Source organism: Poecilia reticulata, linkage group LG16 (assembly GCF_000633615.1).
Source record: "Poecilia reticulata strain Guanapo linkage group LG16, Guppy_female_1.0+MT, whole genome shotgun sequence".
Taxonomy (NCBI): domain Eukaryota; kingdom Metazoa; phylum Chordata; class Actinopteri; order Cyprinodontiformes; family Poeciliidae; genus Poecilia; species Poecilia reticulata.
Window position 1 is genome coordinate 16,194,056 of NC_024346.1, and position 27,949 is coordinate 16,222,004.

The window sequence follows — 27,949 nt, forward strand, 5'->3', positions numbered from 1 at the left end:
AAGTGCTGCTTTTAAACATGTCACTCTACATGCATATTTCTGTTCATAATGGATAAAAAAAATATTTACTTGATATATGTATGAGTTTTTGTCATCTAAGACTTACTAACTTTAATGTTTATATATTTTAATAATTTTATTTGATACATCTACACTTGTAAATAGTCGGTTGCGGTTTGTCTCTTCCAGATTTTATGGTAATATTTTGACGGATATTCTTTGCAAAATAGCTGTAACTCGACTGGATTATTTTCAAATCATGCTGCAAAATCTCAATTGGATTTAGGTCTGAGGACTTTGACTAGGCCACTCAGAAGGCAGGTAAAAACATTAGATTCTATTTAGGAAAGTAAAAGGCACCAAATACATGTTTTATTAATTTATTACTCATATAAATAATCATTTTTCCTCACTGATTTGAGCTGATTTTTGTTGATCAGTCACACAGCATCTCAGTAAACTACATTGAAGTTCATGGTTGTAATGAGACATGACCAGAAACACTCTGCAGGACACTGAGATGCACATTCATCCACTGTGTTCTTCTGTTTTAAATAGGAATAAATTCTAAATATGAATAAAATGTTTATGAAATAAAGAAAATATTGCCCATTTAAGGTTTTATCTTCACCTTTTGAGTGCACGAAGAAAAAAAAATGTTGGAGACTTGACAACTAAGCTCTTTTGTGCAAATGCAGTGAGATGATTAAAATCTTTGTCTTTGTTTCTTGAAATATATTTAACTATACTGTTTAAGTCAGTGAATTAAGTACATAAATGTGTACTGCCAGGTTCCAAGCAAACCTTGTGTGTTTCAGAACGTCGAGCTCCGCCCTGCCCTGCAGATGGCATGGACATCTCTCAGTCGCTCCTCAAAGCTCTGGAGACGGACAGTGATTCTCCTCCCTGGCCCTCGCTGCACATAAACATCGACAACAAGGTGAGCAAGACACATTTTTGCACAACGCACTGCAAAAGCACAAAATCTGACCAAGTGTTATTGTTTAGTTTTTAATGCAAATATCTCAAAGAACACACAATTAACTCACAAGTAACTTTTCAGCAAGATAAAGGAGCTTCTTAATGCTGATGGAAAAAAATAATACAGGTCCCTCTCTGTTTTTATTTTTGTGGGACTCTGTGTAATCGATGCACGTCTTGGACCACTCCGTGGTTGATCTGCAACATTTCCAGTTTTCTGAAACTTGCAAATAATGTTTTGCTGCCGTGTCGTGTGTTTGATGCTCGTTCCATGTTTTTCTGTTAAAGTTTCGTGCAACCATGCGACTACTTCCAGATTCAGCCATCAGTATAATTTCAATTCTTTGCTCTTTTGTCAAATGTATGTTCTTGCGTATCTGAAATATAAAATAAATATAAATTTTACATTCTCCTAATTATGGAAACTTATGGCCCACCCTGTAGTTCCACAAACAAATTATTTCACTTCTGAAAAGATGTTTTTTCCATGTCTTAAGTGAAATAATTATTGACTTAAAACAAGCTCCTATATTTTATATTTTGCTGTAAAGTTACTTTAAGTCAGTTTTGCCTTATTTCAACTGTAATAAGATATTTGCTCTGGAAACACAGATAAATACTTGGTAATATTTTGTGCTTTTGGAGTATTTGCTCCAGTTCTGCTTGTTACCTTTGAGGTCTCCTCATGTTTCTCCTTCTGTTGGCAGGGAGAAGAGAAACAACTCTCGGAAAAGTCTCTGCATCCTCCTGCTTCCCCTGTGATGCTCCCAGATCACCTCAAATGTAACATCCTCAAAGCCCAGATGGAGGCAGCTTTCAGGGTATCAGATCTAACACAGATTAAACATCTAGCCTCAACTTTGGCAGCGTAACTCAGAGTATTACTTCTTCTCTCATGCGCAACGAAGAAGGATGCTCCTCTGACTCCCAGAGGGAGAAGCTCAAATGACACCAGCAGTGACAGGTTGGGGCCTCGCCCATTGCTTTCTGTGTTTGTACGTCGTTCTGCAGGTTGTGATTTAATTTCCTGTCCCATCGCGCTGCTCTCCAGGTATCAGAGTTCATCTCAAGACTCAGCAGCTTCCAGCGTGACCGCTGAGAAGACGCCCCGCAGGCATGATCGTAGTTTAACCCCAGAGAAGCTGCAGGCCAAGAGCAACCCGAGCTCCAACCGGAGGAAACGTCTGGTCCGACAGTTCAGCTTGTGAGCAAGCCTCACCCAGCAAGCAACGTTTTCTCAGATGAATGGTACTTGAAGCGAAAACTCCTGTCTTTAATGCATGTAAATCATCCTGTTTGATCCTCGACAGCAACCACGAAGACGAAGATAATCTCCCTGAAGCGCTTGCAGCCATTTCCTCCCAGAGCGCAGGAAAGTCAGGGTCCAGTAGTTCCCTGGACAAACAGATTCAACCATCCATCTACCCGCAGGTAACTCAGCGTATAACAGCGTACGGACCCCTTAGAGCCGCAGTATGTGACGTTTACAAAAATATGTTTTTTACATTTGTTAAAACTATCACCGTGTCGTGACAGTATGAGACAGATAATCTGTGAAAAGATCAATCTCATCCTCCCTGAGATGCTATTCCACCAACAACAACCAATATCAGAGCCAGGAGGCGGGTCTTAGCGCTGTCAATCAATGCTGCTCAAGGTGCTAATGGGGAGAAACAAGTTTGAGAAATGCAATTTATCCGCTGTCATTGGTGTCCATGCTAACTAGCTTTAGCATGGAGCACAAGAGTGAATGACAGCGCTAAGATCCTCCTCCTGGCTCTGATTAGTTGTTTCTGACTTAGTGGTGTATTTCTGTAGTTAGAACTGGGAGCACTGGGAAGAGGTTGAAATTTTCACAGATTATTTGTCTCATACCATCATGATGATTTTAAAACGTGTAAAAAAAACATAAAAGTTACATATAATGCAGCTTTAAAAACTTAAGAAGAATCAGGACATCCTTTCGCTGCTATGGAGGATAATTCTCTGTCTGACTGTATTTGAGTGAACAGATGAATGTTTGTACCTGTGCATACATTGATGTGTATTCCAGGTGGATAATATGCCAGCACTGGAGCTGGGTAGTCCGTGTTGTACCTCTCCTTCGCCTTCCCCTCACCTCTCCCCTTCTTACTACCGTAGCTCCATGCCCCACCTGGCCCCTTACCTCACTGCCCATAACAACAGGTAACACATTCGCACCTCGGCAGCTTTAAACCAGTACTGTGTACAAGTAAGACCTGCAGCCATTTTCATGCCTTTTGTTAAATGTTCATTGTTTTGATAAAGCGCTTGCCCCTCATTAATGTTCTCTTTCATATTTAAGTCTTTCAGATCATCAAAAATTATCAAAAGTAACCCTAGTAAATACAAAATAGCAACAATAAGCTGTCTAAGCCAATTATATTGCTAAATCATGAGTTAGCCAATTTTTTTTATTTTTTATTTTTTGTTTAAAGTTTTGTTTAAAGTTTAAAGTTATCAGTCTTTAAACTCAAAAGTACTCGCAATAAACCAAGCAAGAATTATTTTTGATTAAACAAATAAAGTAACCAAGTTGTTTTGGAGAAAAGGGATCCAAAACGTCGACTGGTTTTTGGTTGTTAAATGAAAGCCTTTTTTTGGGACTCCATAAATATTTTGGTGACGCAGCATAATGATCCAAAACCCTCCAGCAAATAGATCTCTGAATGGCTTCAAAATAAAAAACAAGATTATTCAAAGTTTTGGATATAGTTAAATACCAGGTTTATCTGACTGAAACTCTGTGGTATAAAATTAAACTGCGGATCGAAATTATTCAAGGTTTTGGATATAGTTAAATAACTGGGGATCGAAATTCCCCAGTTATTTAACTATATTTTCTATAGTTATAGTTTCGGCGACTCATTGCTAGTTACTGTAACACTCGTGATGGCAGCCATTGTGGCCAAGCGTTGCACAGTTACTGGGTTTTCCCTCCTAATAAATGAAATAATTTAAGAACTTCTTTTGTATTTACTCAGGTTATATTTGCCTCGTATTAAAATTGGTTTTATGATCTGAAACATTGATTTTTTTTCCCCTTTCTTTGGTCACACTTAGATGTAAGTGTCATCACTTTCTCTCCTATGTGCTTTCAAGTTTTATGCCCGTTTAGTAAAACGTCCCATCGCATGTGAACATGGCTGAATCTTATGCTATCCTCCTGGTCTCACACTCGCTTCTATGTTCTTTAACTAAATTTAATCATAAATGATGCGTATATTTCTTGTTTCTTGATCCTAAATTTGGACACTTTCTGTTGTAAATCCCACAAAAATCAAAACAGGCTTATTTCCAACAATGTTTACTACATCCTGTAATGCAAATTTCTTGTGTTTGTGTATCTGTAGTGGAGAGGAAATTAAACTGGACCGAGAGAAGATCCTGAGAGCCCTGCTGATGACAGAACTTTGAGATTTTTTTTTTTTTACCAACAAACCTCAAAGGTGTCAGACATTAGTCGCCATTTGTACATTTGCAAGAAGATATAACAGATTTTAAAATATATTTGCATAACTGTAAATTGTTATATTTGCTTACCTGTTTTAGAACGATGTTTTGGTTATATCTATTGAACTATAAATGGACAAACTACGCATATGCTGGTGCTGCTTGCATTAGACATTTATTTATTTTTCTTCATGTGATTATATTGTTTGTTTTGAGGTTATGTCTAGGTTTTTATGTTTATTTAACCATCTCTGAGCTCGCGCTAAAGCTTTAAACAATTGTCAAAGCACTGATCTCCTCATACAAGTACTGTTAAAGTGAAGCCACATTCAAATCAGGCTATTCCCACTGTAAATAGACTTTGCAATTATCGTGCTTATGACAGAAGGAGGTCCTGTAAATGCTTACTTCTGTACTGTATTTATTATGTGAAATATCCATTTTTACATGCCAAAACATTTGCAGTATTTATGGTTAGAAGCTATTGAAGAGAACGTGTTTAAGGTGACTCAGATGTTGAAAATGTTCAGCAGCATTCACAGACTGCCCACTAGAAGGAGACAAATCCGACACGTCGCTGCGGCTCTGCTCCTGTTTTTCTGGTTTTCAGAAGGAAGAGGACTCACTCCTATTTTTTTTACATGCAATTTCCATCGCAGCTCAAATGCAAATCTGATCTAAGAGAGCATGTTCTTGGAAATAAAGATAACCTTGTCGCTCCACTACTTGGTTTCCGGTTTGATTTGTCAGAGCAATTCAGTGGATTTTCTGTTGCCGTGTGTTGAACGGCTTGTCTGTCGGCTGGATCCTGACATATTCCCATCATCAGTTTGATAACCTTTGATTCAACGTCTCTGGCCTCTGCTCTGACATGGGAATTCAGGTCAGCCTCACCCTGCATGCCTGGGCCTTTTTGTGTAGCTCTCACCCTCCCAGCGAGGGAATGTTACGTTAAAGAAGAAAAAACTGATTTATCTGCCGCTTCGCCGCTCAGGTGCAAGTAGGATGAGTCATCCAGGTAATTATACCTGTGTTTGGATCTGAAGTGAACTACTTACAGCTCTGCAAAAACACGGATTCCCTTTCTTACAGATTTCCTGCTTTTGTTTTCTTTGTCATACCTCGGTGCCTTCAGATCATTGAATAAACTTTAACAGACTGAACCATAAAAGCCCAGTGTAAATAAATAAACATAATAGCCCTGTTTAAATTATTAACTTGGATTAACCACATGGACTGGTTCAGTTTCGTTATCCACACCCTGCCTGACCTATGGAATAAATAAACCTCTTAGACAGAACCGGTTTGACAACATGAAGTAGATTAAAAGACTGCAAAAGCAACACATTTTGCCACAATGTTAAAAAAAGAGAGAAGATGACAAGAGTTACAAAGTCAAGAAAACATGGCAACAAATATCACTCCAAAGATGCTTCAAATTCAAGCAGGTGGTCTTAAAAAGCCCTGAACATCATCTGAGGAAATGCAGATTTAAATTACCCAGAAACAGAAAAACTGTGGGAGTTTTGTGATGGTTCAGAGGCGCTTCTCTTTTTCAGAATCTGGCCGTCTTGCCATAGTTGATGGAACCATGATTCATTGATTAATACATCTAAAAGTTGCAGCATAATAGCTCTCGACTGGACTTAAATTCAAGTACAGTTTGGTTGTGCAGCAGATAATGATCAGGACAACACCAGCCAGGTCACCTCTAAATGTCTGACAAAAAAAGAAAAAAAAGAAGCAGATTTAAGTCAGGTTATTTAAACATGAGTTATGAATCTCTGCAGCTCCTCCACAGTCATATTTAAGTCCAGTCAGCTGGTTAAGTGACCTCTTATCTGCTTCTCTGACCTGTCTCATGTTTTTCTTGGTTTCCAGATACTTTTTATTCACTAATATTCTCTAACAAACCTATGAGATATTATTTACACCAAAATATGCACATCTGGAGTCTATTTACTAACTTGGTTGCTTCTGATGGCAACTGGTTGCACCGAATTTACAAATTAAAAGTTCATTGAATACAAAGGCACACTGTAACATAAAATCCCAATTAAATTAATTGAAGTTTGTGGTTTTAATGTATCAAAGTTTGTAAAAGTCAAAGGACTCTGTGAACACACCATAAAGTTAGAATGGCTTCAAGACTGTTTGTAGAAATAACTAGAAACATATTGTCACATTTCTCTTGAAAACCAACTTTTTTTTTGCAGTGCATCAAAATCAATCTTGAGCCACATATAGTCAATAGAAACTATAAATAAATTAGCATAAATTAACTATTAATCCATACTGAGGACTTAAACTAGTAGTAAAAATTTTTTGATTGACCTAAAAGTAAATTACATCATGTGAAAACTGAACTCTGCTTAGCGTCTCGTAGTTTACGTGTTTCTCAGTCCAACTATCTGCTGGTAGAAATGTTGAAAGTTGATCTTTTAAAAGCAGATAATTCGAAGTCTGTTGCAGATACAATAATGTAAAGGTAGTTTAGACGTGGTGCTGTTCTCTGAATAGTAATGTGTGGGTGTGTGTGTGTTTTTTTAAAAGGATCAGGCAGGGTGGGGCACCTGGGATTAAATTACACAATACCAAATCTGCCCTGAGGGGGTCTGAGATCTTGTTTTCCTCCATCTTCCTTCTCTCTTCTCACTTCCTGATTTCTCCATTCTCCACCTTTCCACCCAGAGGAAGAAAGACCATCCTTTCACTACAATGTGTTCAGTGTGTCTAAGTGACAATGGCCTTTTTTTGTTTTGGCTGAAGCCCCTGTGTGTGTGTGTGTGTGTGTGTGTGTGTGTGTGTGTGTGCGTGCGTGCGTGCGTGCGTGCGCGCGTGTGCGTGTGTGTGTGTGTGTGGAAACTCAGAGATAATCACCGAGGACAGTGTGAGGGAGTTCCCACAGTTTCTCCTTGAGTCACATTCTGTCACCGAACGGCTCCACCTGAGTGTTTTTGCTCGTCCATTTTAAACACAGAACAGCTCAAATCAAGCAGAAGGAGGCTGGAAAATTCACAACATTATGTTTATTGTTTAGTTTTTTTTTTTTCAGCATGTCTGCAGCAGGACTTCCTGCTTTTGCACACATTGTATACAGAAAATATTGATTCTAAACATTAACTCTGCATGGCACACATGACAAAACTTATAAGACACATGTCAAACATGTCCTTCGGTCAGCAATGTTTCTAAAAAGTATACAAATGATTTAAAGAGAGAACGGGGAACAGGTTTTGTTCAATCATATTCTACAGCGTCACTGCAGATGGCGAAGAGAAGACAAGACACGTTGGATCATAAGAACAAGAGGTAATGAAATCGAACAGGGACCTCATTGAACTCCTGAGATTCATTAATTTGAGTCAGTTAATCTGGAGGAAAGCAAACTTTGGGGTAAAAGCGCTCAGAATCAAATGTTGAAGGAGCAGAAACCAAGAGGCTAAAGCAGCGTTTGGCATTAACCTACAAAAATAGAAACAGTGAAAAGGACGAGAGACATCACATTTCTGTGAGTCTGATGCTGGAGTCAGATACACTCACAATGTTGTTGGTCCAGATCCCTAACAGGGGGGATGTGTTGTGGGTAAAACTATGGCAGATTTAATAAAGACACTGGTGTTTGAGTTTTCACAAGACAGAATTATTTCTGCATAAATTAAAGGTTCGGATGTCCATGAAACAAAATGAACCACAGTGATGTCAGAAACAGGATATAGGATGTGTTGTCCAGAAGATTGAACTCTGAAGTGAGTAAGAACAATACAGGTGCATCTCAATAAAACAAAACACCAATGGAAATTAAATTCAGGGACTTCAGTCAAACGGTGAAACTCATATTTCATGTCTTTTTCTTATCAGTTTGACAATGGCTTAATGAGAACCCAAAATTTAGACCAAAAATAAAGTTTTAAATAGAGAAATGTCACTCTGCTTGCTTGTCCAGCTCAGTATTTCCCTCCACTAAGTTTTCCTTCATTTTGAATGATGCAGCAGTCTGAGCAATCAGCTTCTTTACCTTTCATTTGAGGAAAATGACTTGCTCCTTTCTCTTCCTCCCAGGTAACATGTTTCTGACAAGTCAGGCTAAACACAATGAATGTGGCAGCTGTCGTCCAGTCCACATCCTGCATGTTTCTGCGTTTCGCCCATGAATTGTGAATCCCACCAAAATCTCTAATTCATTTTTCTTCATAATTTTCAAAGAGGGAAAATTGGCTCTGTTGGCTGTGTATCCCTTTTTTACCACACTTTTTTCTTCCACTTAACTTTAATTCAAGAAGCCTTGATACAAGACTTCTTGTTTGGCAGTGATCGTTTGTGGCTAATCCGCTTTGTGGAGGCTCTCAGCTACTGATGGAAAACTATCAACTGCAGGACATAAAAATATTTCTGTACTTTTTGTAAAAGCATTTTGTGTTTTCATTGGCTTTAAACACTTAAAAATGTTACCGTTTACAGTGAATCCATATGATGTATAAGTTTTGAACCAAACTTCTGATAAAAATGACCTTTTAAATAATATTCATATTTATTGAGATGGATCTGTATTTGCATGTCTCGCATTTAAACTCGCAGGTTTCCTTGATGCTGCAACCAGAGAGCCGTCCAGGTTTGTTTGATTTTGTTTTGCAAGCTTCACTTCAATCGTTTTCTGAATCTGAAAATCCCACCGTTAATCTGCCGCTTTGGTTGTTTAGTGGATCTGAACCACCCTTAGCAAACGTTTTCCGTCAGAAGATACTGCATCTTTATTTCTCTGTTAGCAGTGCATTGGTATTTAGCGTTATGTAAACATCTTAAGTTTTACTACAGTACTTCTTCATGCACTACGGCTTCCAATACAATCACTGCATACTTGTCTCCATATGCATATAAACACAATATTCATGCATAATGTTCACATTCACATCTCTTTCACACAGCCACTTTCACTCTTCACAGAAAAGCTTGGAGAAAAGATTGAGCTCAGTTGCTACTAGATTACTCCTCTAGTTTGGCTGGCAAGTAAAATGATTACAGTAACTTAACAGGTTTAAAAAAATCTCTATAAAGCTTTTAAACATACAGATAATGTGCAATATATATATAAAAAAATGCTATTTTTGGCTAAGGCTGCAGTAAATTTGGTATAAAATACATTAATTTTTTAACCTAATAATATAAATAAGATTTCTAAAAGACAATTTAACAAAAAACACAAACTAACAAGTCATTGTCTCATACACATGACTTTGTTTTTGTGCGACGCTACAGCAGGGTCAGATCCAGGTACTGGTGGCCCCCGGGTTTTGTGATGAGAGGAAGGGACATAAGAGGAGTTTCTCCTGCGCCGGTCTGACCCATGAGGCTGCTGTTCAGCAGAGAAACAGACTCCACAGGACCCTGGAAGGAGGGCAGGGGGTGGGGGGTAACAGGACGCAGAAAGATAAATAAGAGTTAGAGGGGAAAAAAAGTAACAAAAGTAAAAAAAAAAAAGTAAAAAAAAGAAGCCCTTCCACCAGAGCCAGATGTTACCCGCCACCTCCTCAACTGCCTGAGGGCCACATCTGTTGTGTGACCCGTCCATTAGCCTAGAGCGCTACAACGCCGTCAACTGACTGTTCATTCAACCCTCGGCGTTGATATGCAGGTCAGACTTTAGAGTGCAGAGGATTAGACTTAATTCAGTTTATACTGACTGCAAATCAAAGCCAGTCCAAGGCATAAGCAAACTAAGCGGCTGCTTAAGGCAGCTTAGTTTTGTTACAAAGATGTGGGAACTTCAGATCTGTGGCTATGTTTGTCATTACTCTGAAATATATTTCCTGAATATCACACTTGCATTTGAATCTTTGTAGTTTGACAACAATAAAATAATTTCCCCATTTTAAAATTCCTGAAAGTGAATCTAAATAAGCGGTTTTCTTTGGCTGCGTTTAAACGCAACCATTTAAAATCAGAGCTTGTATTGAATTGAATTCAGACTCAAGAGTAAGTTCGAGAAATAAACTTTCATAAACACTGCCATTTGTTTATTAAATAACTTGAAGTTGCTTTTGTGAGAGTTAAGCCAAATATGTTTGGTGATGTAACGTTGATTTAATCGTTTGGCTGAACCATAAAACGCAGGCCTAGAACACAAACAAGAGTAGATCCAGCTTTATGCCAAAATGGCTACCAGAATTTTTGCTGTGACTCATTTTTATTGCAATACATGCAAATAAAACGCAGATTATGTCTGTTCAAAGGGTTTTAGACCAAAACTGTGTCGCTGTGTGGAGGGATGAGGCTCCATTTTAGATGGTTATCTAGGATAGACACATGATCAAGATCAAAAGATAAAATATTCTGATAGAATATCCAATATGTAGAATGTTAACTGAACTCTGATTCAGATCCGCACTGCATTCTGGGAGATGTAGGCAGAGGAAAGGCAGCTCAAACTCTCACAGCCAGCTAAACCAGACTGGTGGCATCAACTAACTGACTCTTTTGTTACCTAGCAACAGCTTGTCGAGTAACTTGTGGTTTCCTAGCAACAGCTTGAAGTGGAAAACTGTGGATAAAACAGGAAATGTCACGCCACCAGTTTGGCAGCATTTCAGATATTTAAAATAAAAATACTGATGTTGCACTTCAAGTAAGCTGTGTTTCATAACGGTGATTATTCTTAGCAAATATTGGTGTTTTTTTTGGTCTCTGTAATCACAGAGCTAATAATAAAATGAACATATTTTGTGGGATTTAATAAATAATTACTAAAGTTCTTCTGTGCTTGCCACTCACAGGAGGACGTGCATCACTTCTTCAGGGCAATTCTCCCGTGTTAAATACCCTATAAGCCCCCCTTGATCTTGGACCGTCTCTTCTTATAATGTAAAAAAAAAAAGCTCAGATTTCTCCAATAAACCTTCCTGGAGCTCCGAGTCGGCGTGAGTCATCTCCACATGAAAATGCGCCATCATTATGCTAATAGCTCAGTGCGCTATTATTTCCCACAGAGAGATCAGATTTTTGTTCTAAGGCTTCCAATGTGTTTTTAATTAGACTGTAGGTGTGAATCACGGCTGAGCTCCTAAGAGCTCCTGACTCAACCATTCACTGAGTGCTGATTCACAACACCCAACACACAGCATATTGGTTGAGAAATATTTGTTTGAACTCCTCTGTGTGAAATTGTAGCAGATTTAAAATGAGATGAGATCATAAGGCGCTTTTCTCCAGACAAACACACTTCATCCGTCGACAGCTTTGGTTTTGTTGCATAAAACTTTGTGTTCCAGTGTTGAGAGGGGGTGTAAGTGAACAGTCAGTTCTCTCGTTTTACTATCCCTGCCCTGAGTAAAAAAAACAAACAAAAAAACCCCACACATTCAGAAGGACAGAAACACACCACTCAATATTAAACAAAGAGGAAATATTAAAACCATCAAAAAAGGTGAAATAAAATCCAAGAAATCTCCTAAAAATCCTCCAGTGTTGCCGTGTTGAGCCCAGAAACCCTTGGTGAAAAGTCAAGCCATCTCTAAAGGCTGATTCTAAAGTAATTCCCCCTAACTAAGCCCTCAGCCAATCCTTACCTGCCACCTGCCTCAGACACCTTAAATACACACCCATTCTTTGGGCTGCGTAAGCAACGTCCTAGCCGGGTCGTGAGCGTGCACGGCCCCGTGAGCGTGGATGAGAGCATCCTCTGGAGCATACTGCGTCGTGATGAAAGCAGGGGTATAACATAGACACATTTAGCCATTAAACTCAACAAGGGTCTAAAATTAAGCAGGAAATTTTTTTAGTTTGAACTCTAAATCAGGGATGCTAGCAGTGATACTAAGTCAAACTGATAAACCTGCTACAAAAACGTAAAACATTTATTAATTCATAAGTATATCGTGAAGACTTTATAGGTTTCTTTCCATATGAAAGTGATAAGTTTGATCCCCCAATCATTTTTATTCCCTTTCTGACGATTAAGAGAAAAAGTGGGGCTAAAAATTGTACGTAACTCACTGCCTAGCTAGTTTTGATGCACAGCGACGTAAGCATCAGGAAAAACTCTATACTTCTTCTTATTCTTTATTATAATGGCTGCTGGAAAACAGCTAAAGGAAACATTACCATCTGACTTGTATGTCAATCAAGTGATGGGATGGATGGTATTCTGAAGTCTATTTTCTTTTTAACGTCATGCAGTTTCCCCACTCTACCTTTGCAGTACCCCTGCTCTAAATGATACAGCTATTCTTTTATATCACCCCCCCCCAGTTTCTTGACTCCGCTCCTGTTTTAAACAACAACTTGACTCATTCCAGTTCAAGTCAAAGCAAGCAGCAGTGCATGTGTGACAGAGCAGGGAGAGGAGACAGGATAAACTAGTTTGATAGCCTCTAGGCAACCGCACTGGATGCCTAACAGTCCACACCCATAATACCAGAAGATTTGAATAAAACACTTGGTGCCTACAGGTAGGTGTGTGAACACGGAAGGTAGCAATTATATGCATACATATAAATGTGCAATGTGAATAAATGTGAGGCTTTCAGGGAGCTGGTTCTTACCTGATATCCTTGCATAGCGTTGATGAGGTCTTTAACGCCGCTGCCATTGTAGGGCAGGCCAGGCATCCGCACCAACCCTCCGGGGGAAGACATGGAGGAATGGGCCGGGAAGTAACCCAGAGTTGTAGGCGAGCCAGGAGGACTGGGAAAATGAAAAAGTGAAATTAATGTTATTTCACGTAGAGGTTCCAAATGAAAGAGAGAGAGAGAGAAAAAAAAAAACTGGCTTATTCTCAGAAACTAAAACACACACTAACTAAGCAGTGGGAAGAAAAGCATAAAACTGGGAGGGACTGTGGGTGTTGTCTTTAAATGCTTTCATAATGACCGTCCAGGCAGAAACAGAGGTCACCTCATGTTTACCAAGCTCCCTGATAACACAGTCTGCAGTTATTAACCACCCTTGGCCCAGTCTTTCTCCTTGACAAGAAACATTTCAACCGCAGACTAAATGTTCACATTTCTCTGCAATTAACATCTTTTATTTCTGGTGACTAGAGCAGATCTAACAACGTGAGCGCCGCTCCAGTCTAAAGTCTCTGGTACGCGATCGCTCTGCATTTAGCTTCATCTGTCCTCTAAATTAACTGCGACCAGGTGAGGTGCAGTGATAGTTTTTCCCATTCAGTAATAGGGAACAAATACATTTCTATATTTAATAACAATGCTAACAATAGTGAAAGGTTTAAGTAATATAAACACATAAAAAACTGAAAAAGATACATTTTCAGTCAAATTTTCATAAAATTATTAAAAGATCAATTATGCTTCCTTCTGGGCTATACATATTCACTACAATTCAGTACTGTCTATTTGGAGCTCCTTTCAGAATGAGATGTTTTAGGGCATCTTGTCACAATAAATCCAAATGAGCTGCTGCTGGCCACGCCCCCAACTCAACATTTACACCCCAATGAGATGCGCAATTATACCACACACCTTTGAAAAGCATAAGTAGGGCCTCTTGTACAACCAACTAGGTTGTACAAGAAATTCTAGGAAGGAGTTTCTAGACAGTAAATCAACAACAAAACACTTGTCTTTTCCAGCAGCCATTGCACAGCGCGTAAAGCGGTAAAACCAGTTGACCAAACGTCCTGGAGCTCCTCTTCGGTTACTAGGTGATGGGCAGAGCTCCACAAGGGGTTGCTAGGTAACAGCGTAGTGGCTGTGAAATGTGACTTAACAATTGGTTTTTGAAATGGACAAAAAGCATGAAGTCCAGACTGAAGTTTGAGAATCTTGAAAAAGACAAAAACTTCTGGACTGGTGTTCACTAGAGAGATGGATAACGTAAAAATGTTTCAGTATCACACAGAGTGCAGCAAACTTTCCTCAGAAGCTGCTGGATCGGGACAAGAAGAACTTTTGCCTCAGGTAGAAAACACATTTTTGTTGATATTTTTTGTTAATGAGTAAATTAAGGTTTAATTTTTGGGGTTTAACTATATTTAAATCACTTTCTTTTCAAGAGATAAATAAAGCAATATCTGACATCAATATGTGAATATTTAATGAGTTGCCTTATTTATTTCATGAAGTTTTACATTTTACAGCATTTTCAGTTCAGTTTCACTTTAGTTTGGTAAATTGCCAACATTACACACAGACAACAAAAACAAAATGCTACTTTAGAAACCATCCATCCATCCATTTTCTTACACCCTTATCCCTCAGTGGGGTCGGGAGGGGTGCTGGTGCCTATCTCCAGCTAGCGTACCGGGCGAGAGGCGGGGTTCACCCTGGACAGGTCGCCAGTCTGTCGCAGGGCAACACAGAGACACACAACCATGCACACACACACACACTCACACCTAGGGGCAATTTGGAGAGGCCAATTAACCTGACAGTCATGTTTTTGGACTGTGGGAGGAAACCAGAGTACCCGGAGAAAACCCACGCATGCACAGGGAGAACATGCAAACTCCATGCAGAAAGACCCGGGCTGGGAATTGAACCCAGAACCTTCTTGCTGCAAGGCAACAGCTCTACCAACTGCGCCACTGTGCAGCCCTACTTTAGAAACCCAAAAACATAAACCTTGATGCAAGCTAAGGTTTACGTTTGCCTACCCTGTTCATGAACTCAGCAGCAGCTTACAGTAATAAAATAATATCTTCAGTTCATATACATACACACATTTTGAAGGAATATGGCTGAAAATTATGAGCACCATTCCAAGATTCCAAGTTTTGGCGAAGTTTTTGTTTATTTTGAACCTCTAATTGTTTTTTTTACCTGGGGTAGTAAGCACTGTAGTTCATGTACAGCTGAGCTGATGCGGGGTAATAAGGATGTCCGGGATGCAGGGGGCGAGGAGCCAGCAACATCTGCCCCATGGGAGGGTAAAGGGCAGCAGCGGCTGCAGCTGCAGCAGCAGCGTCCGTGGGGAGGATTTGTTGAACTGGAGTGAAAGCGTACGATGGAGGAGATAAACCTAAAATAGTGGAAGGACAAGGACAGAAACAGAAATATAAAATCCGTCAAACCCTGGAGGAAGTAAGGGTCATGGTAGTGATGTTGAGAGAGGAGCTCATGCAATAACCACTGATGCTTTTATTGTGCATGTGATGCATGCATTTTTCTGTGTAATGTAAAAGATTTAAAGAAATCACAGTTTAAATCTTAAAAAATATATATTTTTTATTAGATTACAATTGAGCTGATGGATTAGAAATCAGACTCTTTTACTCTTTTCTTAATTCCTCATAGACCAACACTGAACAATCCCAGCAGCAAGAAGCTATTCAAATTAGTATGTCTTAAAAAGCTATTTTAGATGTACATGTTCCAATATTTAAAATAAAATTCAGAAGTTAAATTTTTTCAGTGATTTACTGTAAAAAGTAAAATTCTTTTACAACATATTGCTTCCATGATTGGTGTCTTTCAACTGTATGTTTGGGTAAATTAGTAATATTATCCTTTACTAGCAAATGAAAATTAAAACAAAGTAAGAATATTGCAAAAGACTAATGAAAATACTCTGTTTGCATGAATTACTGACCTAATGCAGCATGGTATGGAGAAAATCAGCCTCTGCTACTGCTGTGGGGTTTAGGTCAGGCCAGTTTGCTGATCAGTCCAGCACAGAGGTCACCACTGGTCATTAAACCAGATCTGTCCTCCAGCTACATAGATTTTCTACCTTTCCACTCCGCTTTCAGACTCTGTGAACTCTATTTTTATATAAAATTCAAATGTTCATCTCAAAAGATGATAATGGACTCCTGTGAAACAGTTCTTCTACTCTTTAGCCCAGGTGAGACATGTCTATAGTTGTCAGGGACAGTTGTATGTCCTGTCCTGGGTTCGTAGTAACGACTCTGGTGCAGTCCATGTCTTGTAAATCTCACCCAGAGTTTTGAACGGGCTTTGCTTTATAAACCTCAAAAGGCTTTAGTTATCCCTGTTTCTTATGGGACCTTAATCTATCAGACTTTTTCCTTCCACTTAACTTTCCATCCCACTTTTTTTCCATCACTCTGTCAACAGCCAGCTTTCTTAGAAATGATATTTTTGTGGCTTATCATCTATGTGGAAATATGATTACTTTGGCCTTATACATCTTTTAATGTAATACTAACAATTTATGAAAACATTTTTATATATATATTATATATATATATTACCGCTAGCTAAAAATGAACAAAATGAACATAAGAAATATTTGGAATATATCACACTGTGTAATGTATATAATCTAATTATAGTAAATATTTTCTTATTTACAGAAAACATCTACAAAAAACGCATCTCAGAATAAGCTGAACTCATTCCAACTAAAGCATGTAATATTGCTTCCATTGACATAATCATTTGCAACATAAATCAGACATTCATCAGCTGCCAAACCAGTTTTAATTGTGAACAGACACTGAGACCAAAGCACATCTACGCAGCAGCTCTGCTCACCCCTCGCACAGATCCTGATTGGACAAGCACAGGAGGCGCGCGCATGCACACACGCCTAACGTGTGCTTGTCTGTTGAGGCTAAATCCCAGGACCACCACTACCGATCTGACGGGGTCCGAAAACTGTAAGCCGCGTTGCCGTATTCTGAGCTTGTTGAAGAATTGCTTTGCTTACACTTTTCGGAGCCTCTCAGATCTTTGTGAATCAGTTCAGCAGTGGTAAAGTAAAGGAGTCAGAAACGAGTAACAAACATGCCGATGGAAAATTACACTACAGTATCCAATCAGAGTGAAAAGGGAAGGAATGTATTAAAAACAGTATCATCATTACATGCAAATGGGTGTAGTGATCATACTAAATTAAAACAAGAAGACTCAGTCTCACGTTGACACACACACACACACACACACACACACTCAGAGTATGCATCCTTCCCACATCCTCCCATAGATCTAGATTGGAGGAAAAACCAGCAACTCTGCCACCCCGGCAGGAGCCCACCTACCCTGCAGTCCCGAAGCACCCCCAGCTCCCAGCAGCACTTACGTCTGGACTTACATGGCGGCGGGCTGAGCCCTGTCCCACTCCTGCTCCGGTTGTGTGTGTGCGTGTGCGTGTGTGAGAGTGAGCCTCCCATCAGCACCAGGCCCATCTCGTCAGTGCTGCAGGGAAACACTTCCACGTAGCGGCTGTTCGCCCCACGCTGGCTGGACATCACGTGTTTGTGGAGTCGTTGCGAGGCCTGCAGCGCCCGCTCTGCTGAAGTCATCTGGATGAAGCAGTCACCCGACGGACGGCCCTGCAAACACGGAGGAGGCAGGAAATATGTCAGGAAATGTGTCACATCAAAGATACATTTGATACGTCATTGGTTAGTCACAACAGAGGCACAGAAATCATAGAAATTATCCGATAAAGACACCACGGATGATAGCTCACTCACCTCGGCATGCCAGAAACCTGAAACTGAAAGTGAAACTGATGCTCGACCTACTTTCCAAGTGATTTGGCTAATAATTATTTGCCCACTTGAGGCCACTCAGAGTGAATTTAAAATTCATTCCCAGCTGGGCTGTTGTATCAAAGTATCAAAGATGCAGAGTAGCAGTAACATTCATGGTCCAGATGCAGCTGAACACTGCGAATTACACACTCTAGATCACAGTACACGTGCACTATTCAGTACAGTGGCACACAAACTTCAGATTCACTTAATGATCCACAAAATCCTGTTTATTAAGTGGCAAATTTAAAATGCCCTTTTTAATTCAAGACAAAGAAAACCCAGTACTGTTGTTTATAGTTTTGCTGCGTTCTACAAAAATGTAAAACAAGTAAAATTTCAGTGTAGTCTTAAGCCTGAACAGCCTAGAAATGTACATCTCTTACCTAGAGATGAAACCAAGCAAAAAAGAAAAACAATTTCTAAAACTGGGAACACTACTTACACAAAAGTTACAGTTAAAGGTAGTATGGCTAACCTCAGACGTTGTAACAGATTAAATTTATGTCCCAGACTACAAACATGATCTGGACCCCGATCTGCAGCAGGGAGAACCGACAGTGTTGAGGGAATCATTTTGCAAAAAACATCACCTGCAGCCTCAGGCAATCAGACAACGCCTCAAAATGATGATGAATGACCTCAGTGGGCGTGGCTTTTGAATAAAAGCATAAATCTGAACTTAAAAGAACCCATCAGTTTTTATGAAACTCATATATTCAAGACATATTTATTAAATTAATGTGAAACTTCACATTCATCTTCAAGTTCTTCACTTTTCAAAACTCGACTACATTTTGACAGTAGGTGAAAGAAACGGATAGAGAAAAACATTTTTCAGTCAGAAAAATGTCTGATCTAGTGGAATGGAAACTATGGACTACTTGGATGTTTCAAGAGAAGTTTTGAAACTTTATGTCGATGTTGACTCCATGGATTTCCACTAGCTTGAACTTTAACATATTTTTGTTAAAAGTACATTTACAAAAGATCAGCAAAGGCTGAACACGAGGGGATCATTAATGCAAAACTTCATCTTAGACAATGGTCATCACATTTTATTTACGTTCATTGCTACCAATTATTTCTTAAAATTGATGCTCTAAAATGCAAAATGATACACTAAATTGAAATTGGAGATACAAGAGACGTGTGCTGGGAAGAGCATTTGCATGTCTCAATAAGGACGGTTTGCACTTCTGAAACACCTTGCAGTTCAAATTTATTATTGTGTTTTACATTAATCTTTTAATACTACATATTCTACTTAATTGCTTACTATTTGGAGAAACAGGCACTTTTGAGATACAAAAACAAATCGTCCTCTCACAGAAACAGTGACACAGTGACAATAAAGTTTATGTTGAATGTATAATTTTGTAAATTTGTGCCAGAAAGTGTGCGAGCGCAGGGTGTGTCGAGGGGGCTGCTGCATGTACCTGCTGGTTGAGCACCATGTGCACACCATGTTGTCTGACATCTTGCGTAAACTCGCCCAGGAAGGTGAGGATATCCTCGATGCTCGCCGTGTACGGTAGTCCCCTCAGCCTCAGGCAGTCCCTCACACCGCCAGGAGGAGGCAGGAGAGAAACCGCGGGCAGCACTGACACCAGGGGGGCAGGGGCAACGGGGATCAGCGGGGCGGAGGAGTACCGGTTCAACACCTGAAGTACACACAAGGTTTGACATGAGCTACTCAACTTGAAGTATTCATTCTGGATTAGGATTTCCTTGTTTGCCTGAGATGCTTTTAGATAAAACAGTCAAATGATAACTCAGTTCAAACCCAACAATAAAACACCTACACGGCAGAACTGAGGAGGCAAAGAATGCCGAGGCAATGCTGTGTTTAAATATGTCGCGCTGTCAAACAGGAGCTGGCCTGCAGCCAACAGGACACCAGCATGTTTGCATTTCTAGAGAAGACAGATAAAGGCACCACAGGCTCAAATACAACAGGAAAGGCCTCTGCATAGATATACTTTATACGTAGGTGCACAAGTCATGAGAGATGGGAAATTGAACATTAGAACCTGATGAGACAGAGTGAGGCAGTGCAGGATGCAGAAAAGGAAGGACATGGAGGAGATCGATCTTTTCACAGATTATCTGTCTCATATTGTCATGACTTGGAGACAGTTTTAACTAATATGCAAAAAATAATAACTTTTTTAAAAGTTACCTTCTGCACCTTTAAAAATACATTAGACAATACAAGTCTAATATGCATGTAACGTCTTATTTTTCCTGTATTTTTCTCAAACCTTCCACCGACACCACGAGGCAACCAGACCCGCCACTCTGTTTAAACTGCTAGGAGAATCAAAACTACGTCACACCCTGACATACCTGCTGCACCTCCGCTGCCGTGCTTTTGAACAGCTCGATGTATCTCTTCCCTAGGAGCTCCTTGTGTTTCCTCAGAGCGCACTGAGCGTGCTCCTCGCAGGCAAATAACACGAAAGCGTCTCCCGTCGGCCGTCCGTCCGGGTAGCGGACGAAGAGGATGCCGTCCTTCCCGCCGCTGATGGGACACGTCTCTTTAGAGCCGTCCTCTGGTGAGAAAAATCTGAGGACGTCGTCGTGCGTGGCGTTGAAGGGGAGCCCTCGCATCCTCACTATGATCTGGTCCTCACGGGACAGGAACATTGCCACCTCGTTTGAGGTGCCTGATGGGGCACAAGAAGATTTAGCCAAACTCACAACACATTATGTTCTCCTTTATGGACTGCAGTGTGAGTTTTTCTTAAAAGTTTTGTGGCTTAAATTCATCAGTTGCTGGACAGGAAAAAGTGCTGAGAGAAAAAGTGAAAGACGCAGAAATAACACGAGGTTGGGAATTAAAATGCATATTTGTGGAAGTCACACCAGGAGCACGTTAAACTTGACTTTATCGTCTTCATTATTCTAAATTTCTTCTGGCATGTTATTGTGAGGTCCATTCTGCTGCTTTCGTAAAATATGTTATTAGCATTAATAACCAAATGCCACAGCCGAGTCATAGCTGACAATTCAATCTGCAAATTATAAGTTTTCTCTAAAATAAATGGAACAAAACACACCTAATGGAAATGTTAATTAATGGGCTACAGTTTACAAAAGCGCATGACATTTTGAAATGTAGGGATAATTTTACCTTTATGTTTTTCTAAAATTTGAATTATGACAACTATTATATTCAGGAATCTGCAGAAGCAGCAGCACCACCAAATGTCCTCAGGACTTTAACTAATCCAGCCTTTTATTACGACGTGAATAGAAAATGCAGGAACGCAATGTCATATTTAAATATAGCAAACAAATGGTGCATTTTTTTTCACCAATATTATTTTCCTTTTGCAGAGGTGCAGCCATAAGGGTGGCTGCATGGGAACCAAAAACTAAAAGAAAAATGAGTAAGATTGACTGTGTTGCTGTCACAATTAAAGTTTATTATGTTGCTGTAATAATTAAAGAAGCAGACAGATATTCCAAAGTAACGCCCCAAAAAAAACAACAAAAAAACAAAGGTGGAATTATTATTTAAAAAAAAGACCTTTTGTTAATAGATGAAGCTCATTCTCATCCGTTTCTAATTGATCTGCATGACAAATAATATGCATGGAAAACTGTTTGGTCAGGGCAAGATACCAAATTAATTAAACTGGAAATGTGTGCATGGTGAATATATTAAATTATTCCTTAAAATATTTACTTTACTCACTAAAATGCATTTTTTTTCTCAATGGATTAAATTATTTCATGTTTATTTACCATCAAGAGTTAAAAGTGCCACTATACTACAAAAAATTAATTTATCAAATACAAATGTATATATGCAATAGTTTTAATTATTTATTTAAATATGCTAAATAAATAAAAAGGATGCATCAGCATTTGAAAAAAATGTGTAAATACAAAAAACATACATTCACAATAACTAAATAAATAATAACATAGTTTCAGCAAATAGGACATTGTAATTTTATGTAATAATTTGGACATTTATTTTTTACTTATTTTGTATTTTATGAAGTACTCAAACTTTTAGATTGCTATAACTTCATGCATTTATGGATTGTTTGTGTTTTCAACTATCCTATCCATAAATATTTATTTAGGAAATTATGTATTTATTCACTTGTGGCGCTTTTTGTTCTCGATATATCCTTCTGAGAATTGAGAAAACATACATTATATGAATTCATGAGTGTCTCACCTCCTGCTATCTTCAGGAAGTCTTCTCCCGTTGCCTTGTAAACCTGTTGTTAAAAACAAACATGTTGTCTGTTTAATGGCTTCAGATGGAAGTGTAAAATCAGTATATCATGACAGAATAAGGGGTTTTCAAGAGGTGCCTGCAGACCCGTTACCTCAATGTATCTGTTGCCCATGTGGTGCTTGTGCCTCTGCAAGGCCAAGTCTCTGTGCTCTTCACTGACAAAACGAACAAGTGCTTCTCCATTCCTCCTCCCCTGAGCGTTGAGACACAGAGCGGCCCCCCCTCTGTAAAATACAACATTGAACATATATAAGCAGTGAAAGATTATCCTAAATAAAAGCTTGCATGCCTGCGTTCCATTTCCTCTTCAACATACTTGGCAATGTTGAGGCCTTTAAAGAACCGAGCGATGTCCTGGTCAGAAGACTGCCATGGCAACCCTCTGGCTCTGATCACTGTGTTGTCGCACACTTTCTCCATCTTACTGCTGCAGACACGCACACATAGAAATACAGTCTCAGGGAAAACCTGGTAGGAAACAGCAATGGGTTGATTTTAATGTTAGAAACCTTATAAACAAAAAATTATTCACTTACCAAGTGCCACTTTCAAATCTCTCATTTATTCTCTCAGGGTTGGAAAAACTGTGACCTGGAATGAAAAAGCAAAGAATGATCAATCACTGTCAGTTTAATAGTTGAAGATGGTGCAGCTTATGTTTTTCTTGCTTTATATTTTAAAATCACCCACTTTAATCTTTTATTTTGTTTTTTTAAAACAAAATCTGTCTGCGCCTCCCTTCTGAAGCTGCTGCCCCCGCGACCCGACCCCGGATAAGCGGAAGAAAATGGATGGATGGATGGATGGATGGATAAAATTAAACATGGATTGGACCTTCACATTTGGAGGATACAGCGCCTCACAAAAGTGAGTTTTTTCCACATTCTGTCATGTTAAAAACTTGAATTCACTTAATTGGATTTTATGAGTTAGATTAACCAATTCAAATTCTTACAAAATGTCCCTTTATTAATAAATAGAGTCCTTGGTTTTGTACTTTAATCTCATTATAAATGCTGCTGCTCCATGAAGGACTCAGAGATTTGCCAGAGCACATTAGTAAAGAAACATAACGAAGATCAGGGAACACATAAGAAAGGTCAGGGAGAAAATTTAACGTGGATAATGCTATAAAATATTATCCACAGAGCTCCATTCAATCAATCATTACAACAAATCTCACCTTCATGGAAGAACAGCAATAAGAAAAAAGGGAGTTTTTGAGAGAATATTTTGCAGTTTTGCACAAACACAGTAAACATGTAGGCGAAGGCACCCTGGTCAAATGAGACCAAAGTTTAACTTAATAGAGTACATGCAAAACATAATGTGGGGAGGAAAACCCAAAGTGTATCTCATGCTGGGCATGTCACATGTGACATGTGGTGGTGGCAGCAATGTGGTGTGGAAATGACTTTCTTCAGAAGCGACAGGGAATCTGGGCAAAGCTGTTGAGAAGATAGATAGAGCTAAATACTGAGGAAACATGTCAGAGGCTGCAGAAGACTTCAGACTTGATAGAAGAACTACGACCCCGAACATCTACAGAACATAGTTTGCTCTATATTCACGTGTTAGAAGGGCCCAGTCAAAGTCCAGACCACACTTTTCAGATTTTTCTTTTCTAAAACATTTTAACTCGTGTGTAATTTTTCTGGGCGGATTCTGAAAAAGGCATTATGTACCACGTATTGCTACGTTACAAGTATGTGCTACTTTGTGTTCATCCATCACATAAAACCCACCAAAGTTGAAGTTACTCGATAACATAGTTAGCAGCAGTAGCTCTCTTCTCCTACTACAGTAATAGCAAATGTGTCTCATTGACAGTACAGTTTTCTCTTAGCCTCATGTGTGAGATACTCACAGTATGGCTCAGAGAGCAGAGAGAGGACAATGCTGGTCATAAGCCGGACCTGCTGCACGGCTACTTCTGCAGGGAGAACAGGCAGAGGATCCTGATTGGCCGAGGGATCCCACATGGAGGACACATCAACAGGTAGGCTAAGAGCTGAAGAGGATCCAGTTAAGGAAAGTACTTATCTAGACAGACAGGTGTGTTTAATGAAAAATGGGAAGGAGCACGTCTGGATGGGTGACTTGTCAGGTTTTCCTGTACCACTGGGTGTGTGAGGTTAGCCTACTGGCTAAACACACACTCTTTCTCTAAGGGCTTAGCAAAGTGCTCCATTCTTTCCTTATTTGCATTTCAAAACCTCTTACTCTGCAGCCAACACCCTGGCTTTAAACCTGTAATGAGTTATTACTGAGTGTAAGATGTTCACACCAGATTAAACCAGAACGAAGAAATATAAAAAACACACTTATAGCGCAGTGAAAATGATCAGAACCCTCACAGATTTCACCTGGGACATTTTTGTTACTTTCAGATCAAACAGATGTTAATATCAAAAAGAACCTGAGGAAATATGAAATGCAGTTTTCAAATGCTGAATTCCCTTAGGGAAAAAAAACAAACACTGGTTATTATTTTTAGCCTATATGAAAAAATAATACCACGCAATAATGAAAACTGGCAATTCTGTTTTTGTGAAAGAATTTTAGCCAAAATATTTTTAAACAACTCAAATTGGAGACGGTTTGGCACCTTGATATCCTCTTTGAGGTCACGCCACAGGATCTCAATCAGTTCAGAATGTAACTACATCTGATCTGATTGATCAGATGTTTTAATTGTTTAGTCCAATCTGTACTTTCTGAAACGCTGCGCTAACTTCACACCAGACTCAAACCTCAGAAAAAAGGTTCCACTGTTGTCTCATCAAAATATTTTTTCAAATGTCTTGGGGATCTTAAAGATTATTTTTGCCGAATGTGATAAAAGTCTTTGTGTCATTTATAATCAGCAGTAGTTTTGGTCTTGGTTTTAGTCTCATTCTTATTAATGAATCATTAACACTGATCCTAATAGACGTATCTGAGGCCTGCAGTGTATCGCTTTTATTTAGATTTTTTTGTGATCTCCTGGAAAACTGTAGGGACTTATGAGGCAGTTTTGTCAGCCAGTCACTTCTGGCAACCGTTCCATATTTAGTCTCTTTGTGGATAATGGCTCCTATTGATGTTCACTGAAGCCTTAAAGATGTTGTAACTCTCTCAATGCTGTACAATTTCAACAGCAGCCATCCGGTTTGGACACTCTTTAGATCGGGGTCTGATGGTTAGCTTTTTGAGAACTTTTGACCCACTTTATGCCGTCAGACCGGTCACGCTTCGCTGACAACCTTAGCAGTCGTCAGGTCTGGGTGTGGCTAAGAAACGAAGCGTAAAAATGTGATCAGTCACATGCAGTGTAAGATTTATATTTTATATTTTCACATAGGCTCAGAGTGATTCGGACAGTTTTTTCCCCTACAAATACAAAATCTTGTTCTTGTGATCTTTGTTGTCAACGCTTGGTTTTTGTTTTAATTTAGGGGTGATAGAAATTCAATCACACCAGACATTTTTATGACTCCACATTAAACATGTCAACAAAGGATACACTCAGCCATGACGTGTGCGTTCAAAGCCTTGAGGTCAGAGGTGGCGGAGTGGTTCTTGAACTCTTTCCGCAGGTCAAAGAAAGAGAAGAAACAGTCTGGGACCGGGATGTTCTAGTAAGAGGGGAAAAGGATGTGAACAAGCACAACATTAGCAGCTGCTGTTTTATTGCATTCATCACATTCATGTTTGCTCAAGCCAGCATGGCACACACCGCCTTCTTTGCTACTCTTATTTGTGTAACAGATGTGGGAGAATGCAGCCAGCCTCTCTGCCTATGCACAGGTGTAGCACGGTATGTTCAAGGGGCGTGTGTCATTGGACAGGTTCAGAGTAATGCGGCTGAGAGCGACGCTGGAGGTTCCTGCAGCAGGGAGGCGTTCAGCCCAACCCAGTTCGCTCACCTTGCTGGCGGCTTCTGGGTGAATCACTTGACGGATGTGGAGCTGCCCGTCTGTACACAAACACAACGACGTGCCCGCGCCCGCACTGTTCACCTCGTTTGTCAGCTGCAGATTGAACTAAAATACAAAATAGAGAAAAGAGGGAAGAAAAAAAAAGCATGAGGCGCTTACTGGAAGAAAACTTGATTATCACCAAGATTTCAGGCCAGAAGATAGTTGACTTTGAAGACACAAAGGACATCTTTACCATATTTAAACCACTGTCAAGGCTTGTTGCAGTGTACATGCAGTCTGCTCCGGAGGAAGACTCATCCTCCTCCTTACACTCAACCACCACATCTTCGTCTGATTTTTCCTCTGTGGAGTCTGAGAGGTCAGGCCTAATGAGGATCTCATTCACCCTGCCCAACTGGTTCAGAGACAGAAAACAAGTCAGTCCTGAAACAGTAGCTTACAGAGGATCCTATACGGCATGGAAGAATAGCGCCCATCTAAATGACTGTGCTCTTTTATTACACCATAAGTTAAAACTCTCATGAGCAGGAGCCGGTTAGTTTATGACATTAAGCTTAATAGATGTTTAACATCCTGACATGTTATCGCAAAAGTGTCTTTGCTTCTATATATTTAAATCAAACAGACATTTAAAGAAAAGAACAACACAGACATTGTATTAAAAGGTCGTTCCAACTCTTAACATGGTGTAGTTCTAGTTTATAGTTTCCCTCTCCATTCTACTCACTAGATTTCCTCCTTGAACCACAGCCTTAGCTAAAGAGTAAGAAGGCGTTTTTTTTTTGTTGTTTTTTTTTTTACCGTTTTGGTGTTCACATTGACCAGCTGCCAGACCAACTGGACCAGGTCCTTCTCGTCAGAACCCAGCAGCTCTCCGCTCGCTCCAGATGTGGCGGTGAAAACCACCACCAGGTAGTCTACCTGCGCCGTCATCTGAACGAACACGACCCTAAAATAAAAACCTAAGGTAATACTACACTGAACCGAAGGACAGCACGGAGGGTGAGATGAGGCTGAAACGCGAAAGAGGAATAGGAACGACTTTTACTTTGACACCTGAGCGCAAAGGTGAGCTTGGTAAATCCAGAAAGTTTGATCCCTCCAAGAACCTGCCGCAGTCACCATCGCGGAGTAATGGCTGAACGTTCAACGCTTTTGTAGCGATTCTTACCTGTGTGACCACGTGACTGCATACCTGGTGCCCCCGCCTACTTTCAGGTGCAGGAGAGATTAGGACGTGGCAGAGAGCGGAGGGCTGAAATTTGTTCCTGTCATTCTCTACAATATAATCCAGCCCTCAGGTTCTGCGGCTTGAAGGGTAAAATTGGCTTTTTGCATCAGCAGCAACAGCAAAATTATTTTTATCACTTCTAAAAAAAAAAATCACGAAAAAGACAGTTATTTCTATTTTATAATAACAATATTAGAGAATTTCAACAACGAAGGATTTCCATGAAAACGTATTTTATCTGTGAAACATTCATAGAGAGACACAAAGCATGAAACAGAAACGGCATAAAAGCCACAACAAATTAATGTCAAAATACACAGAATAAGAAGGTAAAATTAAGAATGTCTTATGATGAGATAAACTCCCTTTCCCTAAATAAAATCTTTCCTCAGTCATTTCAGATATATAAATATTAAGTTCAACTTAATTTTGCAACTACTGCTAATTATAATACTGATGATAATAATGAGAATATACATTTGTAAGCAGAAGTACTATTGATAACAACAGCAGCAACAGCAACAATAATTTTATTATTATTATTATTATTATTATTATTATTATTATTATTATTATTATTATTATTATTATTGTTGTTGTTGTTGTTGTTGTTGTTGTTGTTG

The 27,949-nt window shown here is 39.4% G+C and overlaps 2 protein-coding genes across 7 annotated transcripts in view; one reads left to right on the forward strand and one right to left on the reverse strand.

Annotated features, from left to right (window-relative positions):
- epb41l4b (erythrocyte membrane protein band 4.1 like 4B) overlaps positions 1 to 5,180 on the forward strand; it is a 28,093-nt gene extending 22,913 nt beyond the window's left edge. The window contains exons 17-23 of one of the 3 annotated variants that reach the window (XM_008432659.2): positions 819 to 940; positions 1,689 to 1,802; positions 1,893 to 1,945; positions 2,033 to 2,185; positions 2,292 to 2,412; positions 3,035 to 3,168; positions 4,356 to 5,180. In XM_008432659.2, coding sequence (XP_008430881.1) covers positions 819 to 940; positions 1,689 to 1,802; positions 1,893 to 1,945; positions 2,033 to 2,185; positions 2,292 to 2,412; positions 3,035 to 3,168; positions 4,356 to 4,419 — 761 coding nt within the window. In that variant the 3' untranslated portion in view covers positions 4,420 to 5,180. Of the gene's footprint in view, positions 1 to 818; positions 941 to 1,688; positions 1,803 to 1,889; positions 1,946 to 2,032; positions 2,186 to 2,291; positions 2,413 to 3,034; positions 3,169 to 4,355 lie in introns of all 3 variants that reach the window. The other 2 variants (XM_008432658.2, XM_008432660.2) reach the window with 2 other exon arrangements.
- A 2,286-nt stretch (positions 5,181 to 7,466) lies between these two features.
- On the reverse strand, positions 7,467 to 27,232 carry esrp1 (epithelial splicing regulatory protein 1). 4 transcript variants are annotated; one of them, XM_008432652.2, is made up of 16 exons: positions 26,897 to 27,232; positions 26,328 to 26,489; positions 26,081 to 26,197; positions 25,678 to 25,789; positions 24,040 to 24,183; positions 22,709 to 22,763; positions 22,489 to 22,599; positions 22,264 to 22,396; positions 22,110 to 22,152; positions 20,261 to 20,580; positions 19,351 to 19,575; positions 17,455 to 17,707; positions 15,231 to 15,429; positions 12,993 to 13,134; positions 12,051 to 12,140; positions 7,467 to 9,840 (listed from the first exon to the last, which is right to left on the reverse strand). In XM_008432652.2, exons 1-16 carry the CDS (start codon positions 27,026 to 27,028, stop codon positions 9,706 to 9,708), a joined length of 2,373 nt encoding a protein of 790 aa, XP_008430874.1. In that variant the 5' UTR covers positions 27,029 to 27,232; the 3' UTR covers positions 7,467 to 9,705. The 4 variants fall into 4 exon arrangements, with proteins under 4 accessions (XP_008430874.1, XP_008430875.1, XP_008430876.1 ...); XM_008432653.2 differs by having other exon boundaries at positions 17,467 to 17,707; positions 26,897 to 27,231; XM_008432655.2 differs by having other exon boundaries at positions 9,754 to 9,840; positions 12,018 to 12,140; positions 26,897 to 27,231.
- Positions 27,233 to 27,949: the final 717 nt, after the last annotated feature.

Coding starts and splice junctions, on each gene's coding strand:
- esrp1 (XM_008432652.2), bottom strand. CDS start 27,028: ATGACGGCGCAGGTAGACTACCTGGTGGTGGTTTTCACCGCCACATCT. Junction 22,764..24,039: donor TCTGCTCTCTGAGCCATACT/GTGAGTATCTCA, acceptor TTTTCATTCCAG/GTCACAGTTTTTCCAACCCT. Junction 17,708..19,350: donor ACATGGTGCTCAACCAGCAG/GTACATGCAGCA, acceptor CCGTGTTTGCAG/GGCCGTCCGTCGGGTGACTG.